This window comes from Mastigoproctus giganteus, chromosome 5, assembly GCF_048544385.1.
Source record: "Mastigoproctus giganteus isolate SK-2022 chromosome 5, ASM4854438v1, whole genome shotgun sequence".
Taxonomy (NCBI): Eukaryota; Metazoa; Arthropoda; class Arachnida; order Uropygi; family Thelyphonidae; genus Mastigoproctus; species Mastigoproctus giganteus.
Genome location: NC_143579.1, coordinates 101,720,243 through 101,743,285, shown reverse-complemented (window position 1 = coordinate 101,743,285; position 23,043 = coordinate 101,720,243). Strand labels below are relative to the sequence as shown.

The window sequence follows — 23,043 nt, the reverse complement described above, 5'->3', positions numbered from 1 at the left end:
AAAAAAAAACCACTTCCACTTCACCCCTCTGTTCGTTCAAAATACCTGTCCAGCTGAGCCTTAAACTTATTTAGGCTATCAACCTCCACCACAAGGGATGGAAGTCTGTTCCACCAACCAACCACCTGCTGACTAAAGGCAAATTTCCGCACGTCTATCCTACATCTGTCTTTCCTCAATTTGAATTTATGCCCTCTCAGGTGATTATTCTGAGCTAGAGGAAGAATCCCATCAGCATTGAGCATGCTTAAACCATTCAAGGCTTTATACACCTCTATCAGATCACCTCGCTGGTGCCTAGTCTCCAGACACTGTAATTTGCAAAACTTAAGCCTTTCTTCGTAAGAGCACCCCTTTGTTCCATTCACTAATCTTGTTGCCCTTCTCTGTACTCGTTCCAGCAGCTCTACATCCTTCTTGAAATGAGGCCTCCAGACCTGTATACAGTACTCTAGGTGTGGCCTGACCATCGCCTTATACAATGGAATAATCACCTCCTTATCCCTGCTGGAAAAATTCCTGTATATCGTTGACAATACTCCATGAGCTACTCTTGCAGCCCGTCTGCACTGCTCAGAGAACTTCATATCTGCCTGCACAACCACCCCCAAGTCCCTTTCATTCTCTACCACTGTCAGTGTTGTACCATAGAGTTGATACGTTGCTCTGGGGTTGCTGTTTCCCATGTGTAGTACTTTACATTTGTCAATGTTAAACTTCATTTGCCACCTCTCAGCCCATCTGCTCAACCTTTCCAGATCCTGTTGCAGAAGCATAGTGTCAGTAGTGTCCTTGACAACCCTGCCAACCTTTGTATCGTCTGCAAACTTGGACATTAATCCCGATATACCATCATCAATATCATTTATAAATACAGAAAACAATAATGGACCCAACACTGAGCCCTGAGGGACTCCACTAATAACATCAGTCCACGATGAGCAGTGTCCATTGATTACCACTCTGTCTTCTCCCCCTCAACCACCCCTTTATCCATAGCAGCAATTTGCCTCCAATGTCACACTGCTCCAATTTGTGTAGCAGTCTTCCATGTGCAACAGTATCAAAAGCCTTTCTAAGATCCAAGTATATAATATCAAAGTTATTCCCTGCATCCAGTTCTTTTGTGACTGCATCATAGTATCCAATCAAGTTGGTCAGGCAAGACTTCCCCTTAACAAAACCATGCTGTGTCTGAGCTATAACTGAAGTCTTGTCTAAATGATCCTGCAGTGCGTCTTTAACCAGTCCCTCCATTAATTTTCCTGGAACAGAAGTCAAGCTCACAGGTCTATAATTACTTGTGTCAGCCTTTGATCCTCCTTTGTGAATTGGGGTCACATTTGCACATTTCCAGTCTATGGGTACCTCCCCTGAGTCCAAGGAAGCTCTCATAATTATGGCTAAGGGTTTGCTTACTTCCTTTGCTGCCTCCTTTAATATAACTGGATAGATCCCATCCACCCTGGGTGCCTTTCTTGTGTTTATCTTCAACAGTTTCTCCTCCACTTTACTCCCAGTTATTTCAAGATTCTGTAACTTACTGCTAGAGTTGAATATACCTCTGGCATTCCCCTCGCTGAATAACTCCTCATGTGTGAATGTCGATGCAAAATATTCATTTAGTTTGTTAGCCACCTGAGCAGGATCATCAACACTTGACCCATCAATATCAAGTGGACCAATCTGATTCATCCCTTTCCTTCTAGAGTTTACATAAGTAAAGAACTCTTTGCTGTTTTTCTTTGCATCCCTTGCCAAGGATTTCTCGTAATCTGCCTTCGCCTGCCTAACCTCCTTTGTAACTTGGTTGCATATCAACTTGTATCTATCATAGGCTTCTGTGTCATGTGTTAATTTGTAAGTATCCCATGCATTTTTCTTCTCTGCCATATGCCTCATTAGTTCATCTGACATCCATTTTGGCCTAAACCTTGAACAATATTTCTTAGTTGGTATGTAAAGCCTAGTAGCTTCCAAGATAAGTTCTTTGAATGCTTCCCATTTTGAATTTGCTGTTGGTAACATCATCAGTTGGTCCCACTGTATAGAATTTAAATACTGTCTCAGTGCATCATAGTCGCCTTTACGGAAGCAATAACCCTTCCCTTTACCCCTAATGGTAGTTACCTCTTTGAGTAAATCCCACTTCAGCACACTGTGATCACTGCCACCTAGTGGTTCATTTATCTGCAGATTCTTAATGCATGAAGAATCACTGCTGATAATCAAATCAAGAGTATTACTCCCTCTAGTTGCCTCCCGAACATGCTGATGTAGAAAACAATCATCCAATAAATCCACAAAAGCCCTGCTAGTGTGTGAGTATCCAGCCCCCAAATTCCAGTCAATATCTGGGAAATTAAAATCTCCCATTATAAGACACTCTGATTTACTGGCCCACTCTATTTCCCTGTACAGTTCCTTATTATACTCATCAGAGTCATTAGGCCTATAGCACACTCCTACTCTCAATTTTGATCTCCCAATGTTTATGTCACACCAAACTGACTCCACACTGCACTGTCCAGTGATGTCGACTGGCGTCACTTCCTTGGTTTTTATGTGTTTCTTAACTAATAGCATAACACCTCCCCCCTTCCTATCCTGTCTATCCTTTCTGTAGACGTTGTACTCCCCAAATTGCAGTTCCGCATCCCTTATATCTGTGTGACACCACGTCTCTGATATCCCAACAATATCTGCCTTCGATGTTTTGAGCAATACCTCAAATTCATCAAATTTATTTACTAAACTCCTAGCATTGGTGTACACGCAAGTATACCTGCACCTGTTTCTATTCTTAGCTACCCTAACACAACCCATGTGTTTACTTGTGCTGGGAGCCATTGTGCAGCGTTGATGTGGGCAGCTGAGAGCCTGATGGGCCCCTCAATACCATGCATCTTGTTTTTCAGGCTTCTGCTCATTCTAATAGAAGCAGTGCAAGAATCTCTTTCACCTCTGCCAGTGGCTACTGTCAATCTATTGGTCTTTGTCTCCCCCCAAGCTAGCAGTTTTCCGACCCACCTAACACTGCCTCGATAGCATCAGCAAATATTCTTGCACCCTTTCTATTTAAGTGTATCCCATCCCTGTAGAAGCAATCTCTCCTGTTAACAAGTACAGTCCAGGCTGAAAAAAATTCTACCCCTTGAGCCTTGCACAATCTTTCCAGGGCCGAATTGATCGACAAGGCTCTCATCATATACTCCCTCCTATCGTGTCTGGGCAGAATTGCAGACACTTTCAAATTCAACCCTAATTCTCGGCTTTTGTTCAACCCTAATTCTCGGCTTTTGTTCAACAGTGACCTGTACTTGTTAAGTAATTCTGCCGGTCTCCTACTCTTAATATTATTAGTGCCAACGTGTACAACTATATCACCTTTTGTGCCCTTAAAAGATGATATTCGCTCTACAACGTCATCAACCTTTGCCCCTGGCAGACATACCCTGGTCCTGTTCCACCTATCTTTTTTACAAAGCATGTTCCCCGTTTCCCTGACAATAGAGTCACCAACAACTACTAGTTCCTTCGGGACCAGCGCATTCTGCCTTGGGGGTTGTCTCTGTGTCACGCGATGCCGAAGTGCAAGCTCTGGCGTTGATGTGGGCAGCTGAGAGCCTGATGGGCCCCTCAATTTAGTTTCTTCGAGGGCATCCACCCTGTCCTTCAAGCTCTCATATAGGCCCAAAAGAACGCCGAGTTGTTGCCTGATATCAATACACTCCTTGCATCGCGCACACACAAGGACATCCCCCTTGGCAGTATCATGTCCCGTACCCGATTGCTCTGCAAACATCAAGCAAACAGTGCATTTTATAAGGCTGTGAGTCAGAGGACAACTGCCCCCCTCAGTTCTGCTCTGAGCCACAGCACTTCCATTAGCTTGAGCCTTTTGCTTTGCTGCTCTGGTCTGAGTCATGATTCTATTAATTTATTAATTAATTATGTTATGTTATTAATTATATTACGTTTGTAATCTAAGTCGTTATATGTATTTATTTAAACGTACAATTTAACTGCTAACGAAGTTCAACTAACGCTATCTAGTACGGTATATAACCTACGGTATATCTAGTACGGTATCACAATGGCGGGAAAGTTAATAACGTTAGCGGTAGTTACGAACACGTGGAAACCCTTACCGATACTTTTACAAGGCCGAGTAAAGAATAAATACACCAAATTAATCAAAAAATCACAAAATAATGTTATACTACTAAATTTAAATCAAAAGTTTTAGAAAAACAATAATTTCAAATCAATAAATAAGAAAAATCCACTTGACGGTTTGGAACACGACCGTCACTAGTAGCCTCGTCAGCAGACTCTGCTGAAAATTAGATACCCAATTTGCAAAAAATAGTCAACAGTCAACAGATGGGAACTGGTTTATGCTAAACACAGTCAGAAGCCTTAGAAATGTTAGGCGTTGCTACTTGAGTTTCATGAAATTTTTCCATTGAATTTGTCCAGTATGAGTAACATAAGCTGTCATTATTGCCAGTGGATTGGCACTGATGGTATCTATTATTGGCTATCATTGAGCAGAGGAAAATTTTTGAGATAGTTTAAAAGTTGATAGTTGATGGATTTCTCTGTTGCTTTTGAAAGTGTAAAGATAAGTTCACTAGGACAGTAATTGGATGGGGAGATTTATGAACTGATTGGATATGAGCAAATTTATAGGCAGAGTGGAATCAGTAGAATAAGAAACTGTAAAAAGGTAACACAGAAACAGGAGCAAACTCAGGAGCACAAGTTGTCTGGTATGTTGGTAAGTAAATAAACAAGTTGTCTGAGGTCATTAGTACTCAGACAGCTTGTTTTTGAATTTTGAAAGAGCTTTGGAATCCTAACCAGTTGGGTTATAAACATTAAAATCACCAAGGAAAAAAACTCATTATTAGGAAAGTTAGACTGGAGAAAGTCAGTTTGAAAGAAAGGAAGTCAGAGGTGTGAGTGATTAGTGGAGTTGGGCAAATGATAGAAGCAACAGATGAATTTTGGCAATTTTGATCACCTCTGGCCTGAAATATCTCTACCATCAGTTTTGATAGAATGAGAGAGAGACAAGGTGATCAGAAAGAGAAGATTCCAAGTTAGGAATCTGTCAAGGAATAGAGCAGAGCAGACATATGCACAGCCACCATCTTTGAAATGAATGGAATAGCATTTAAAGTAAGGGTTCCCAACCTTTCTTGCTTGTGGACTCCCTGAGTCCTAACCCCATATATGGACCCCCATATACGCATATGTAATATTCCTAAATGAAACATTTATTTGTAGGTTAGTAAAAGCTAATAATTAAACAATTCCAATATAATGTAAATTACAAATTTTGAAAATTTTAATTGATAAAACTGAAACATATTTTTACTTGTAATGACAGAATTAGTAAAAAAAAAATTAAAAAAAAAATACTATTTCAAACAACATATATAAATTTATTCCTAAGGCTATTAAATAGGATCCCATTAAATAGGCTGTACTAATGAGATCCATGTGGCTGATGTTTTGATATTAGCATTTTAATATCTGGCTCCAATTTTGTGAGAGTCAGACGAAGATCACCTTTTTTACTATATCAAGGCGATTACGATTTTTTGTTAACAATTGTGTTACACGACTAAAGCCAGATTCCACAAGATAAGATGATAGGAAAACAATGACATACATTTTAGCTTTCTCCCATAAAAGCGAATATTTACATGCAATGTCACTATTCTTCCATACATCATGCTTTCCTTTTTTGAATAGACTTCGGACTGTCATCAGAGCGCAATTCAACAAGTTCCTCTTGTAAATCAATTTCAACATCAGCAACATTTACCTCAAATGGAATCAGCACCCAATCTGGGATGTTCAGTTATAGTAGGTCCTTGAACTGAACTTGCATTTCTTCATAAATTTTTTTTAAATGATCAACATACACAACACAATCATCATCTTTTAAATCATTGCTAACTGAAGCAAGGTTTGGAAACTGGTCAAACGCACGGTGTGAGATATTAAGACTGTACAATTTAAGTTTTCCTAGGAATGCATTAATGGCTTCTTTGCTAGATATTAAATCACAGTTATGTCCTTGCTGCAGCTTATTAAGAGAATTCAGTTTTTCAAACACATGTGAGAGGTAAAATATGTCTGTTTGTTTTCATGGCAACCTACTGTTTTCCAATCTCCTCTTCGTTTAGAAATGATACAATACTGTCCCAAAGGACGACGAAGACAATTGCCTTTAGACAACCATCGCACCTCTGTATGCAGTACAAGACGGTCAAATCCTTCATTTCATCACAAAATTTGCGAAAGAGACAATCTTGAAGAGCATTAACCTTAATGAGGTTGACAGCTTTTATTACAAGAGTTAAGGCTTCATGAAGACATCCACTCAATCTCTTCACCACCAGATGTTGGCGGTAAATCACGCAATGTATGCAAAATACTTTTGGCAATGCATTTTTTAAATGACTGATAAACCCTCTGTACCTACCAACCATGGAAGGAGCGCCATCAGTAGCACAAGCCATTAAATTTTTGAGTGGAATATTTTTTTCTCTAAAATAAGACTGGACTTCCTTAAATATTGCTTCACCTTTAGTAGCTATAGTAGCTGTTTTGAGGAATCTTGCAAAAAGCATTTCCTCTCTGAGTTGATTATCATCCATATATCTTACATATGCCAATAAAAGTTCTTCATTGCCCATCAAAGTTGATTCATCGAGTTGCATTGCAAACTGTTTCACTCGTAATTGGGCAATAACTGATTTTCTACATCTTCAGACATTTCATCAATGCGTCTGGATATTGTGTTATTGCTCAAAGGAAGGTTATCGGTAATTTCACGTGCATTTTTGTTTAACATTGTTGAAATTACAACTGATATCGAAGGCAAGATGACAGTTTCACAAATGCCATGTGGCTTTCCAGATTTTGCTATTATTTTGCTGATTTCATATGATGATAATAAACCTCTATCTTTATTGCTTGCTTGTTTACTAAAAATCTGATCCAGTTTGTTTCTTCCTTGAAAATTGTCTTATAGTTTTCGGAAATACTCCACTGATTTATTTTTATTTTCGCTATGCCTTGCATCCAAATGGTGACAAAGCTTACTTGGCTTCATGCTATCATTAGACAGCACAGTCATACATATAAGACACATTGGTTTTGTGATATTCTCTGGTGATTCAGTAAAACCATATGACAGGCATTCTGTCAAATATTGTCTTGTTTTCTTCTTTGCATGAGCCATGGGTAATCTGAAAACAATAATAATATTATTAACCTCAAATATTTAATGTTGGAAATGCTTGTAGGTACTAATGGAAATATAGTTCACTAGAACAATAATGTTCAATAACACAAACAATAGATTTCACCACGACGATGCCGATTACTCACTATAGAATGAAATGACTGACTGACTCTTTCTAGATTAGTTGGTGCTTAAATAATGTTTTCTTCTTCGAGAATTTTCTATGGAAAGAAATTTTTTTTTGCGTCAACTAAAGAAGGTTCCAGAAAATACGAGTATCTTCTTACTCCAAATTTCTGGACTTTTATGTGACATTAGTTTATTTTATTATTATTATTTTTATTTAACAAATTATTTTATTTATAATATTTTATCATGAACCCCTTAGCTCATATTATGGACCCCCGAAATACAATTTTTTTCTTGTGGACCCCCTCAAAGCTTCTGTGGACCCCATTTGGGAAACGCTGATTTAAAGCAACTGATAATTGAGGCTAGAAAAATAGTAAGTGACACTTGGCAGATTGTTGGTGGAAATGGACATAATTAGTATTGGAAATGTGGTTTATGTATATTTGTGAAAGTGAAATGAATAAGGAAATTTTTGGGAGGCTCAGATTTTTTCTCAGTTAAGTTTTTTCTCTCACTTAAGTTTCTTCTTAAGTTTACTATTCATGATGTATTCAGTAGATAAGTAAAAAGCGGTGGGGGAGAAGTATGAAATTTTTTTGGATACAGTCTACATACGGCAAGAATATATCCAACTAATTGATTAGCTAGCCTCAACATTGCATCCCACATATACTGCCCAAACTCACTCTAGTCAATACCTGGCAGAGTAGAGGAAACAATATTGTACACTAGCTCAGTGTTTCCCAAACTGTGTTCCATGAGATGTGAACAAGTGTTCCATGAAAAATCATAATTAATAATTAAAGAAATAAAATAAAATAAATAGATTTTGCACACTTGTGGTGTACACCACTTTTGTATCATTATAATTTTTAACATTATTTTTATTATTATTATTTTTTTTCGATTATTAATATACTGGCATAGACTAATAATCAAATAGACCACGGAGCACTTTATTTTGGTGGGCTTTTGCATAAAGATGCGTAGAGATAATGACATCTATGGAAAAAGTAGCAATGTAGAGGTCTAATATGACATTTGTATGCAATTTAGCCTAGAGTGCCCAGGTTGAAGGAGAAGGGGAAGTGAACCAATATCATAACTAAACTTACTTCCTTGTATAAATTTTTTTTGATAATTATGAGTATTTCAAAATATTATTATTAAAATATGTGACGACGGATTTGTGGTTGAAAAAAAAGGAACTTTAACATGAGAAGCAAAGTACTTCTAGTATTGCAACTGTGGTCGATGAAAATGAACACAATATTGTCAGACTTCAAATGAACAATCGCAGCCTTTTGTTTCCAAAATTCTGTAGTGAAAAAAAACAGGAACCAACTAAAAAAAAGATCAAAATGAAAGTATGATGGCAGTTATTTGAATTTCGGCTTTACATGTGTTGGAAATGAAGATGCTCCTGAAGATGCACAGTGCATCATATGTAATAAAATATAAACAGTTATTTGGCTCACGGTAAACTTTTGTTTCCTAAGTGTTCCGTAAATATATTGTGAGATGAAAAGTGTTCCGTGACTAAAAAAGTTTAGGAAATGCTGCACTAGCTAATGTGGAAGTCTCCTTGGGAGATACCAGCCGGTTTGGTCCAGTGGACTATCTGGTGGTTGACTTGTGAAAAACATTTTAGAGCTGTGTCCTTGAAATGTAAAGAATGTTGGGTCTTGTCATGATACCCATCGTAACCTCAAACGACGTTAGTCTTACTGCATGATGGAAGAGGTGAGATTGCCAAATTTTTGTTCTGGAGACTAAACAGGTTTTGCAATTTCAAGCCCTCCAATAAAAAAAAGTGGTGTGATGAGAAATCATCTACTACCTCGTATTTGCCTGGTGACACAAAATATCAGTATTCTTCTGTGTGATGTGGACACCACTGCCATTTGACTCCTGCTTATATTGATTCACACTTGTGTAACCACCTCCAGCATAGGTGCAGTGTTTCAGAAGGTGTGCATGGCAGGTATACTCAGGGTTACTAACAATTCCACCATCATGAAGGTGCAGTAGAGGATTTGGTTGTTGCAGAATGACTAGACTTTCCTTAATTTGGTCCACTAGTGGACATTTATAGATTTTCATGAGCATTTATAGATTTATAGTAGCAAGCCCTAGCTATCATATTTGGAAAAATGTCTGTGACAAGCCTCAGGGATCAAGAGTGCCATAAGATATGTGATATATATCTTATATTAACCTTTAAGGCTAATTGTGAGGTCATTAGTAGATTCAGGGGTAATCCCTTTGGACTGGATAGATGTCTCCTAGCACACAGAGGGATGGGGAGGACTAAGGATCAGATAAGTAACTATAAACTAATTTACCTTCAGTGTCAAGGAAGGATTGTAGAGTCTATAGTAAGTGATGCATTACAAGATCTTCAGAAGTATAACAGCCTAAATGGGTCATAGCATGGTTTTGTAAAGGGAAGATTGTGTTTGATGAACCTGATAGGCTGCTGTGATGTGGTCGGACAATGGTTGGATGTGAGAAATGGTTTTAACATTTTATACTTGGACTTTAGCAAAGGCTGGAGTTTTTTGAGGTCGTGGGCAAGATCCTGAGGTGGATTTAGGAAACCTTCTGCATTCTGAAGTACAGAATGCAGAAGGTTGTTATAAATGATCATTCTTCAGAGTGAGCCAGAGTTATAATCAAGACTTTTCAATGTTCTCTGGTTGACCTCTTGTTTCTCATCTTTTGAATAAAGTAGTTAGGCTTCTTCATTCTGAAGAAGTTGAGCCAGACCGTTAACCATTAAGGGTCATTGAAAGCTTTAATGTTGGCAAATGTAAGGTTCTCCTTTTGGGAAATAATAACCTAATAATAATTTATTAATTAGGTAGATTAGAGCTGAAAGATGTAAACAAGGAAAGAGACTTGATTGGGCTAAGGTAAAGAAAGCTTGCACGAGAAGCATGCAAAAGTTCGATTAAATTTACCGGTAAAAGTACTTTGCTGTAATGGCATTTGTATTGTTGCTCATCGGTAAACAGGCGGTGGGTTTTATTGGTCTGGAGGTAGGAGTTGAATCCCACGGGAGCTTGAAACCCTCCTGAATTGGGGGGGGGGGTAATCTGACCTTTTTTCTTTAGAATCATTAACGGAGTCATATTGGAAGTTCTGGCGTCATAAAAAATGTTCGTAACGTAGTTTCACCCGTAAACTTTTTCGAAGTTTCCTGTGCTTTTCGTGTGGCCTTCCTTTGCCCCTTTCTTTTCTTTTTTTTTTTTTTTTCCCCTTTCTTAATAATCAGTTTATCCACTAGTCCACCAGTGATTCTAAAGAAAAAAGGTCAGGCTACCCCCTCCACTTCGGGAGGGTTTCAATATCCCATGGGATTCAATTTCTACCCTTGACCGATAACACCCACCGTCAGGTTACCCCCTCCACTTCGGGAGGGTTTCAATATCCCATGGGATTCAATTTCTACCCTTGAAATGCCATTATGGCAAAGTTACTGAGCGAGTAACCATACAAATGCCATTATGGCAAAGTACTTTTACCGGTAAATTTCATCGAACTCTTGCATGCTTCTTGTGCAGGCTTTCTTTACCTTCACCCTTGATTGTTTTGATACAATCAGATATGAAGGTTAGATATAAATTATTGGGTTATTATTGATAGCACTTGACAAATTTCTGGGATAATCTTGAATCCCTGATGAGTTTTTAGTCCAAAATTTTTTACATGATACTATTCAGTATTATAGTATGCTATTTTAATAGCATACTAAAATACTATTCCATGTAAATAAAAGGCTACAGTCCACAAATTCATCCATTATTCAATCTTAGCCCTTCTAATTGCAAAAGAATATTCCTTCTCACAAAAACTGAATTTGCAAAATTTTGAAAGGCAATAAAATTTTCCCTTGTTATAATAAGTAATGGCTCAATCCCATCTACCAGATGAGTTACATTATCAACATTATTTAGTAAATCCAAATGTAAATCAGCATATTCCAGACAGTTAAAAGCAACGTGTTTCCATGTTTCTAGATCACCACACGTACAGTTGCGTCTTCCTACAGTTCAGTTTAGCAGAAAATGATCTGTGACCTGTTAATAATAATGTACAATGTAGATTAGGTACTAACCAGATCAGTTTAGTATAATTTACACCATTAACTTGAGGGAAAAATTTGAATGTATTCTACCTTTTTCTGAACAATTCCATTTGCATTGCCATTTTTGTAAAAGGAGCTCCCTAATCCTCTTCATTTCATTTCTTAAGTCATATGAAGTGTTAATATCGATGCCCACCAACTCAGATTTTATACCTCTTCTCAAATAAAAGGATAGGCCTCTAAATACTAACTGTAAATCAAGTGGCATCTTGCCGACCGGGCTAGCCGGGTGGGTAAAGTGCCTGCCTGGCAACCTAAAGGTCGCGGGTTCGAATCCCGCCTCGGGCTTGGATCAAAGTACTGCAAAAACCTTGGGAGGTGCATTATGGCCACAGAAGCGCCAACAACTACCAAAAAAAAAGTGGCATCTTGCCAGCTAACACTTGCAAAAGCTTCTGTGGAAACCGTTTTGCAGGCCATAACCATTTTGAGTAACATAACTCGATGTATAGAGTAAAGCTTTCTGGTATCACTTGCCTTGATTGCATGGCCAACCCAGACTGATGCATCATACATAACAATCAGCAGAAAAATACAATCATAAATCAAATGGAGTGCTTTCCCCTTATCCCCCATTCCACCTGCATTATTCTTGAGATCATTGCAATAAATTTCTTCACTTTCTCTGATATTTTCATTAGCATTAGCAGTGGCAAATGATGCAAGAAAGCAAGCTTATAGTTAATATTACGAGATGAAGTTCAAGCTACTAGTAATACATATTCCCAATTATTTAATCATTAGCACCTGCTGTAAGGAAATATCACTGAACCTTACAAGAGTGAGGTCTATTAATAGCTAATTTACCCTTCAACATCATGATTTTAGTTTTGGACATTGAAATTGTCAACCCATGTAATTGCGCCATTTGCATAATTCTTTCAATATGCAGTCATTTCTGATTTCAAGCTCCTTTCCGGAATTTCCATGCACAAGTATTACCATATCATCTGCATAAGATATTGTGTGCGAGTGGTCAAATTTGCTCTCGAGCCAATCTTCCAAACCCAAGTTCCACATTAAAGGGCCAAAGACAGATCCCTGCAGATAGTCACACAACGCATAATTGATCCAAAATTCAACTTAACTGTTAACTTTGCAATCCCTAAGGTAATCTTTAATTATGGAGAAAATATTAAAAGAACATTTAGCCATGCACAACATCATCAATACACTGTCCCAACTAATGGAATCAAAGTCTACAAAAATTACCAAGGTATATTTATAATTCGATTCCCAAACATTACAAGCTAAAGAGTGCATTGCATCCTCAGTACAGGAGTGAAACCATATTGTTTGTTAGTAAGGCCAATATTACTTCTTTGGTAGATAGTAATCTGCATAACTAAAAGCTTCTCATAAGCTTTACCGAGACCAGGAAGAAATGCAATAGGTCTATATGAAGCAAGTGAACTCGTTGGCTTAGTTTGGAGATTTTAAGATAATCTTGAACAGTGCATCTTTCCAGGGAAACGGAAATACACCATCTATTAGACAAATTAAAAATTTGTAACAATTCGTTTGAATAAAGATTAGAGAACTTTTTGATTACCTCTCCCTTCAGTAGGTCCATACCTGGACATTGGTTATTTTTAACAGATTTAACAAAGGTGAGAAGTTCATCATGGGTAAAGGGTAATTCTTTATTGTCATTACCATAAGACTCATTCAAAGCATGCATATGATGTTCTAGATCAGGGGTGGCCAACGAGTTGATCGCGGATCTAATTTTGGTTGATCATGATGAATTTTAAAATATACAGTCATCCCTCAATTTGTGCACCTTGTGCAATGAAATTTTTGAGATGGTAGATTGCAGCACATTTTGAAGGAAAAAAGTAGATCGCATCACAAATTAAGTTGGCCACTCCTGTTCTAGATTAACACATGGGTTATCAGTCACATTATTACCTATAAGATGATCTAAGATTGTATTCATGGAATCTTCTGAATTACACATCTCAGTGGAGTGCTTTGCCAGTAGAATAACATCAGCAGCTGCTCTGAATTTGCCAGTACAAATTTTATAAACCATTTCCTGCTGTTTTCACCAGTGTTTTCCAGCAGTCATATTTCTCTTTAGCAATAGCATGGACGTTACCTCCTCCGAAATCACCTTCTGCAAGAGGCAGTTTCTCTCCCCCAAAAGAAGTCATGTTTTTGGACATCAGAATTAAAATTCATGTTTTTGTTTCTAATTTATTTTGAACACGACAACAAGATACTCGCTTCAGTGTCATTCCCTATCTTTAATTTTAACTGAAGAATTTTTACACCATCAAAACATGTCATCAAAGGTGGAAATGCTATGGTGAGGAAGAAAGTTCAGTTGGATCATTGTGTTCATCGTGCAGTAGATCTCCCGATTTATTATTATTATTAATAGCCATATGATGCAAGGAAGCCTGAGGCTTATGCTGCACCAGCTAAAAAATTTCCCGTGTTACCCTGAGAAAGAGAGGAATCACCAAGAAAGAGAAGGATGATGATATCCAGCTCAGGACCCTGGGTTTGCCAAGCCCATACTCACCAGATGTGAGCCTCTGGGGTTAGGACAAAGTAAGAGGGGGAAAGTCAAGATTAATACTCTTAAGAATGATTGGGATAAAGAATAAAGATAGGGATAAAGAGAAATGTTAAGAGTGATCTGGATTTGGCTGAGGAAAATAAAAATTCTTCTTTAATTTTAACAAGGCAAGGAGAAATATAATTTCTGTATTACTGTTGACTGGGATCTTATTGCATCAATAACTTTGATCAAGCTAAGATCTCAAACAGCCTCAATACCAGTGTCATTTAATTTAGGGTGAATTCAAATGTTGATGGAGTTGTCCCTTAATTGGTATTTGAAATGTTCCATTTCTAATGCTAATAGAAGTGCAGTTTTTAAACTAATTTTATATGCACAATGAATTTACTAAACTACAATTTAAATGTGTATTTCATTATTAAAATATGTGTGTTATTTTCCAGTATATCTCACTCTAGTGTTGAAAAAAAAAAAAAAATAATAATAATAATAATTCCTTAGTGTTTCCAGATGCAGTTTATATTTAGGCACCTGTGTAAATTGTTTAGTCATCCAGGCAACTGGTTGCCTGGATGACTAAATTAGAAATTTCGCATCCCTGATCTAAAGAATTATACTTAAATAATATTAAAAATGTATTACAGAATAAATGAAGTTAGTACCGGTAAGGAAGTACAGTAAACCCTCGATTTAACGGACCCCGATATAACAGATTTCGGATTTAATGGACCAGACAAATAACAACACAGTAATGTATTATTATCTCGACCATATTATTTTTTTTTAGGCTGTACAAAACTTCAGTGTTATTATTAATTAAAAATTAATAATAATTACCTATTTACATTATTGTTTTGATAATTACTTACTTTTATTTTTATAATCAAATTCAGGAAGTTGTTTTTTTATTCTTTCTGAAAACATGTTCAAATAGCTATTTTCCAAGATTACAGATAACGGATATGAGCAGGTGGTGACTTGCAAGCCGAATGCGACTCGGGACACTAAATTGCAGATCTACTGACTCGCTTTGTTTCGGTCTCAGTCTGCCTCAAGCTATTGTGCGGTCAGGTTGTATAAAGAGTGTTTCTGTGATTTCTGAATTGTGACTTTGTTTATTAAATAATTTTGCAATCCTTACAATTTAAAATGGCATCAAGTGATAGAGGAGTTAAAAGAAAGTTAAAAGAAAAGAAAGTGAACTTAAATGTGGCACAGAAATTAGAACAAGGCATCTCAGTAGCACGTGTTTGTGACATTTACAGCATAAAAAAAAAACACAGTTTCTGATATTCGTAAATCAAAGGCCAAATTGCAACATTTTATATTTGCAATAGCATATTCTTTATTATAATTTAATAATTTTATATTGTATAGTGCTCTATATTGTATTAAAGCTTTTTTTTTTTTTTTTTTACATTAAGAACAATAAAAATGCCTCCCCAAGTTACATTTGATTTAATGGACTTTCGGCATTAGTGGACACCCCTTCTCCCATATTAGTCCATTAAATCAAGGGTTTACTGTATTTAAAACAAATATTGCTTACATAAATATTTATTATATAACATTCATTGAAAAAAAATTTTTTTTTTTTTTTAGCCCTATCACAATGGATTACAATTTGTATCGGAAATTTTGGTCTCTTCAGGAATTCTTTAGGCAACCTAACCATTGCTACAACAAAGTTAATTGGAGACACTTTGTAACAGTAAGATTTTATATGATATAAATAAGATGTATGTTAGCTATGATATAAGTGAAATATTTTATTTATACACATTCAGAAAAATAGGTGTTACAGATATATTTAAAATACTATACTGTGCTATGCTATAAGATACCTAAAGTGGTTGTGTCATACAAATAAATATTGTGTGTGTGTGCACATGTGTGCGTGCTTGCGTGCGTGCATGTTTTAACATGTAGTTAAAATGACATGCTACAATATTGTAAAAAAATATGTACAATTTAAAATGTTGTGTGGATTATTTCCTTTGTTACGGTTTGTCTGGAATGTTGTGGTAATGAAATCTATTTGAATGCATTTTATCCATAACTTTCACAAAACTCTTCATTTGGCCAAATTTAATGTGGAGCGATGGAAGGAAAAATCTTCATTGGATCCACTAATGGAATATACGTAACACTGCTTGTTTCTGGCTCATGTATGCTTCTTTGAAGCTAGTCACATATGTAAATGGTCTTTGGGAGAACAGCTGTCCCATAGGCATAGAAGACAACACTATTTTGTGAATCCTCCTCCTTTGCCAGTTAACATACATCTAACAGTAGTGTACTAACATATATTTATTTACATGGGTGCATGCCGTATGGAATTGCTTTGAGTGTCGTCATGTTATAGTATGTCTCCTTTAGATAAACACAGTGGGCAATGGGGATCTATGGCTTGAAGGGAAAGAACGGCTTTCGGAGATTTGCTCTCAGGAGTCAATGAAGAGACACCATTCACATTTAATGCGTACTTGTGACAATTCTTTAAAAGCTCCATTGATATCATGGTAGCAGTGTAATCTCTGCTACTCCGTGATATTAATATTTATTCTTTACTGAGAACCCAATTACATTCACATTACAAATGTAACAATCACCATTGTAGAATTTTGGCACAGTCAACTTTCATAATGTTTTTAGCTCTTCCTTATCATGGTATGAAACAGCATTGACTCTTTCCTTTTGTTTAACTCAGTAGTGTTTCTCAACCTTTTCGTTGTTGCAGCACAGTTTTCAAGACACTAAAATTTTGCGGCACACAATCACTATTATATTCATATATATTATATATACAAACACATATATATATATATATATATTTTTTTTTTTTTTGTATAGTTTAAGTACAATTAGTAAAATAGGTAAGATATATTTCATATAGGATAAGCTGGTAGCTACTTAACCCTATAATAGCCATAACTGGTCCACGAGGCCAAACCTAGTAAAGGATGATCATTAGTCAAAGTAAAAGTAAAAATAAAACAATTAATAAACATAATAATAATATATATCAAGTCTATTATATGTAATAGGACACATTGAAAGGGACTTTATCGAGGGCTAACCCTTTCAATATGTCCCCTACAATTAACCCGGCTAACTGATAGCCGGGTTAATTGTAGGGGACATATTGAAAGGGTTAGCCCTCGATAAAGTCCCTTTCAATGTGTCCTATTACATATAATAGACTTGATATATATTATTATTATGTTTATTAATTGTTTTATTTTTACTTTTACTTTGACTAATGATCATCCTTTACTAGGTTTGGCCTCGTGGACCAGTTATGGCTATTATAGGGTTAAGTAGCTACCAGCTTATCCTATATGAAATATATCTTACCTATTTTACTAATTGTACTTAAACTATACAAAAAATATATATATAATAAGACTGATGTAATGTTCTATCTAGATATGTATAGATGGCATTAATTAGTTCTTGTTTGGTTAACTTTACATAAGTTATTTATTAATTTTCTATATTTTATATATATATACATATAGTAACGAATAATGGTACTAAGAAGCTAAGTAATATAGCTTATGGACCAGGGACATTGCATTAGCAAAACGTACCCTATGGCCATAATGTGTATATACAGGGTGATTCACTACCATTGCGACAAACTTACAGGAGGTGTAGGGGACACAAAGACAAATCAGAATCACATAGCATTGCAGGGTCCAAAATGCCTTCGTCATGCGGTAGAGGACATTGAACGGGAGGTCGCATGAACAGCGATCTCGCTGGAAGTCAGCATTTGCAAACCATTTCTGTTGAAGAAACCAAGTAGCAAAAGTCCTCCGGAGTGGATAATCCGCAGGCTCCAATGATTGGACGCATTGCAGATGGTGTGAACTCATTTGGTTTATTGACAGTATCCTCCATACAGTGCATTGGGAAATACCCAATCGTTGGCCTATCGCTTGAGTACTCGTACTCGGATTGCCTTCTGCAAGACATAGGACATTCTCCTCATTGTCTCGTCGTTCGCTCTCGATTCATGGTACCACTCGTGAAACAACCAGTCTCACATAACCTTCTCTGCACACGTGCGAAAATCGTATAATGAGGAGCACACCTGTGCGGGAAATGTTCCTGGTACAAGCGCAGAGCGGCGTGCCCATTACAGTCCGCAGCTCCATGTGCGAGGTGCATGTCGGCCAGTTCAACGTTTGAATACTCGTCCATCTTACTGCCTTGGAAACCGGTTCGCAAATGCTGACTTCCAGCGGGATCGCTGTTCACGCGACCTCCCGTTCAACGTCCTCTACCGCATGACGAAGGCATTTCGGACCCTGCAGTGCTATGTGATTCCGATTCGCCTTTGTGCCCCCTACACCTCCTGCAAGTTTGTCGCACTAGTAGTGAATCATCGTGTATATAATATTGTAAGTAGAACGCGTAGATTAGATTTAATTGGTTTAAGTCTAATGAAAATACGGTATACACTGGGAGTGATATATGGAATGAAAAAGAGGAAGAAATGGACTGGAGTTAAAATAAGAAGTGAAAAAGCGACTAAAATAGAATAAATGGACTGGAGGTTAAAATAAGAAGTGAAAAAGCGATTAATCTCCAGTCCATTTCTTCCTCTTTTTTATTCCATATATTGCTCCCAGTGTATACCGTATTTTCATTAGACTTAAACCAATTAAATCTAATCTACGCGTTCTACTTACAATATTATATATATATAGTCGGTTAGCTTATTAATAGGCTAACTGACCACTGCTAGCACACCAATTGATAGGCAGACAGTCAGGCCTTAATGACTGAAATGCCTCCCGCTCTAAATAAAAACCATAAATCAAATAAAATTTATGCACAATACAATCAGCGTATAATGTATAATTGTTAAACCGGCAATAGCATTAATGCCACATTAACAGGCAAGTTTATCTATCACATTGAAAAAAACCTAAAAATGACTGGTTAAAAATATTATATATATATATATATATATATATATAAATAATCAATAATTAATATAAAAATCAAATTAATACATATGCCAGTAGCATGGCAAAACTGTAGAGTGAAAAATTAACATAAAAATTTAATCAACAGGGAGTGGAAAAGTAAAGATGACAAGACTGAGACTGTAGCCAAAAGTCTCCAAATAATTTAGAAGTTCATTTAAACCCAATTAATAATAAATCCATTTCAAATTTAAAATATAAAGCCAATTTAGAAGTTATAGTATGTCTTAAAGTACTGTTTTATTGGACTAAATTCAAAAATTTAGTCCAATAAAACTGAACTCGCAGGTTTCAATTTTTGCATGATTAGAACATGGTTTCAATTTTGCTATAAAAAGCCAGCAATATCCCATAAAAGAATGCATTATAAAAATTCAAACAAAACTTGAACATCATCCAGACAAATGGCGTATTTTACCTCAAACTAACTCCGTAATTAATTCAAAACTCCCCCTTCAATCCAATATAACCAAACAAATCTGCTCAACGTTATACATAAATTAAGTAATACCTCTGACATTATTATCCAGAAAGCAGACAAAGGAGATACAATAGTAATTTTAGATAAAGCTACTTACATAGAAAAAATGGAACAAATCCTTGCAGATCAAGACACTTATATAATCAATAATTCTTATATATCTAAACTAAAAAAATAAGCTTGAAAAATATCCTAAGAAAACTTAGGGCTAACAAAGAAATTATTCTACATACCTTACAGCAGATTGGCATACGAAATAATATTCTCCCCCATATGTTTGGAATCACCAAACTACATAAACCAGGCCACCCTCTAAGACTGATAACTTCTTTCAGTAAATCCGCCTTTGCAAACTTATCTTCCTTTCTAGTTAAAATCATATCCCCCTCCCTTACCAGGTTTTCTAAATTTAAAATCAGTAACACCAACCAAGCTTTTGAGAAAATTGATACTACCATAATCACTGACGATGACATTTTAGCATCCTTCGATGTTGTATCACTATACACCAATGTACATATACCTTTCACCTTAGAAGCCCTACGTGAATACTTAACCACCGACAATACTCTTATCAACCATACCTCCCTTTCTATAAACAATATTTTAGAACTCACCTCTTTACTATTACATGACATTTACTATTATTTACTCTTTACTTTACTATTACAGACATTTTAGATTTCATAATCAGATCTTTCAACAAACATTCGGTTTACCAATGGGCTTACTCATTTCCGCCCCCCCATCTGAAATTTACCTAGCCACAGTTGAAAATCAGATCCTACAACCTTATCCTTCCAAGATAAAGCTATACATGCGATATGCCGATGATATACTCATAATAGGAAATAAAACTATAATTGATAACCTTTTCACAAAATTTAATTCAATTCACGACAGACTAAAATACACACTCGAAATAGAAACTAATAAACAAATTAACTTCCTCAATCTCACCATATATAAAACAGGTACTAAACTAGGAACTAAGATTTTTAGTAAACATACGCATACAGGGAAATTCCTACACTTTACATCACATCACCCTCTTAACGTAAAAAAGTCTGTTCTCTATAACCAAATCCACAATGCCGTTAAATACAGTACCTCACAAGACGACCTGTCCAACGAGTTACAATACCTCACAAAAAAATTCATAGCCAGAAACTACCCACAACACTTAATTCAACACACTATTTCCATCGTAAAAAATAATATTAATAACCCTATAAAATGCATTACAAATAACAAAACATCTCTCGTTCTCCCTTACAATAGTAATCTTGCTGAACAATTTCGGCGAATATTTGCAGGCACGGACATTACACTTAATTTTTTCTACCTACAATAAACTTGGATCACTCTTCAATAAAATAAAGAAACACATAAATATCCAACAAGCGAAATGAATAATATTATATACTTAATTAAATGTCAACAAAATTGTAACGCCTGTTACATTGGCAGTACTACAACCAAATTCAGTTCAACCCAGTCATCTAATACAAGAGCTTATTATCACTACAATAGCTTCAGAAAGGGACAATCCAGCACTGAACTTACTTTACACGTATGCTCCAACAACCATACCCCCCCCCCCCTAGTTTATTCAGCTATCACCATATTAAAATTAAAAAACAATTACAAAATCTTGCAATATGAAGATCTCGTCATAGAATGGTTCCGTCACCACTCCGATCTAAACATTTTAAATGCGAAACTCCCCTTCAATCTTTCTCCAGTTTGGAATCTTACCAATTTGAGATTCCCGAAAGTGGCAAAGTACATCACGGCATTACAACATTTTTCTTAAATACAGTACATGTTCCCTTTCACTTAACTTGCCAACTGAAGACATTTTAACGAAAGTCCACCGTTACGACTATTGGCTTATTCACTATTTAGAATTTCAACTTTAACCAACTTCACGACAACCAAGGACAGAGTTAGTGCACTTCTACCTCTTTGCACATATTTTAATCCCTTTTCCATTGTAATTACCACTTATTCATCCCCTTAATTTTTTAATAAACCAATGCATATAAATCACCTTAAAGTTAGTCAATCTCTTATTATTCAAACCATAACAATTGAAGATCGATCAAAGGTGAGTACTGGAAATTTAAGCTTTTCCTATTTTTGAATATAAAGCCAATTATATAATAATTTAGTGGCACACCTCCTTGTACGGTACCAGTTCAGAGACATGAAATATCACCATAACGGGACTAAAACGAATTACTAAAATAAAACAAAGTAACAAAATAATAGACTGACCATTATGCCATATCGACGGAGGACTACAAGGCCAATAATGGTCATGGAATCGCTGCATTTCAATTGCTAACCAAATCGTCGCAAAGGCGAACCGATCGAAGGACATTACCACCCCTCCATCCCCTGATCGATTCACAAATGCAGATGATTTGGATAGCAGTGGTCCTTATGCAGCGAGAAATAACCTATAGAACAGACCAGCACTCCAAAGCAGAATCACACCACCAACATAATGTAAGCTGAACCAGCTTATATAGACAGAAAAAATAAAATAAAATATAGATGGCGATATAGGCGCTGCTTTAGCACGTCAAAAACACTATTATCACCTGATTTATATTTGAATAATGGCCTTAAAAGTTAGAATGAAATAAGAAAATAAATAAATAAATATAAAGCTATCATTAGAGACTCTGATTACCAAAAGTAGTGATCATTCGTGTATTAAGAATTTGCAGATAAAGATGTGGGAAGTACTGATGTGGGATTTACTTAAAGATATAATTACCATCAGGGGTAAAGGAAGGGGTTTTTGCTTCTGTAAAGGTGACTACAGAGATCTCAGACATTTTTTAAATTCTGTACAGTGGGACCAACTGATGATGTTACCAACAGCAAATTCTAAGTGGGAAGCATTCAAGGAATTAATAGTGGAAGCTACTAAACGTTTCATACCTATTAAGAAATATTGTTCAAGGTTTAGGCCTAAATGGTTGTCAAATGAAATAATGAGACTCGTGGCAGAGAAGAAAAATGTGTAGGATGCATATAAATTATCAGGCGACACAGAAGCCTATGATATATATATAAGCTAGTCTGTGATCATATATATATATATATATATATATATAGATATATATATATAAGTAATATAAGATATATATATATAAGCTAGTCTGTGATCAAGTCAAAAAGTAGGTTAGGCAGGCGAAGGCAGATTGTTTTTTTTTTTTTTTTTTTTGTTATTTGGTTTTTAGGAGCATCAGCAACTAAGGCCATATTGCTCCGGGTCCGGGATATGCGTTGGTCATTCCCTGATCTTTCCGCATCCTCCGTATTTGGTGGTGACGGGTTTGAACCCCGGTCTAATCAAGAAGCGTGTGCTACGCACTGCTGCTACTTCCCACACAGCGCCTGAAGACAGATTACAAGAAATCTTTGGCAAAGAATACTAAGGAAAACAGCAAGGATTTCTTTACTTTT

At 36.2% G+C, this 23,043-nt stretch overlaps 1 protein-coding gene across 1 annotated transcript in view; it reads left to right on the top strand.

Moving 5' to 3' along the window:
* The window catches only part of Hpr1 (THO complex 1-like protein Hpr1), a 384,568-nt gene that overhangs the window by 149,000 nt on the left and 212,525 nt on the right, over nucleotides 1-23,043 (top strand). The window contains exon 9 of the mRNA XM_090373371.1: nucleotides 15,682-15,790. Within this exon, the coding sequence (XP_090229497.1) occupies nucleotides 15,682-15,790 (109 nt within the window). The remainder of the gene's footprint in view (nucleotides 1-15,681; nucleotides 15,791-23,043) is intronic.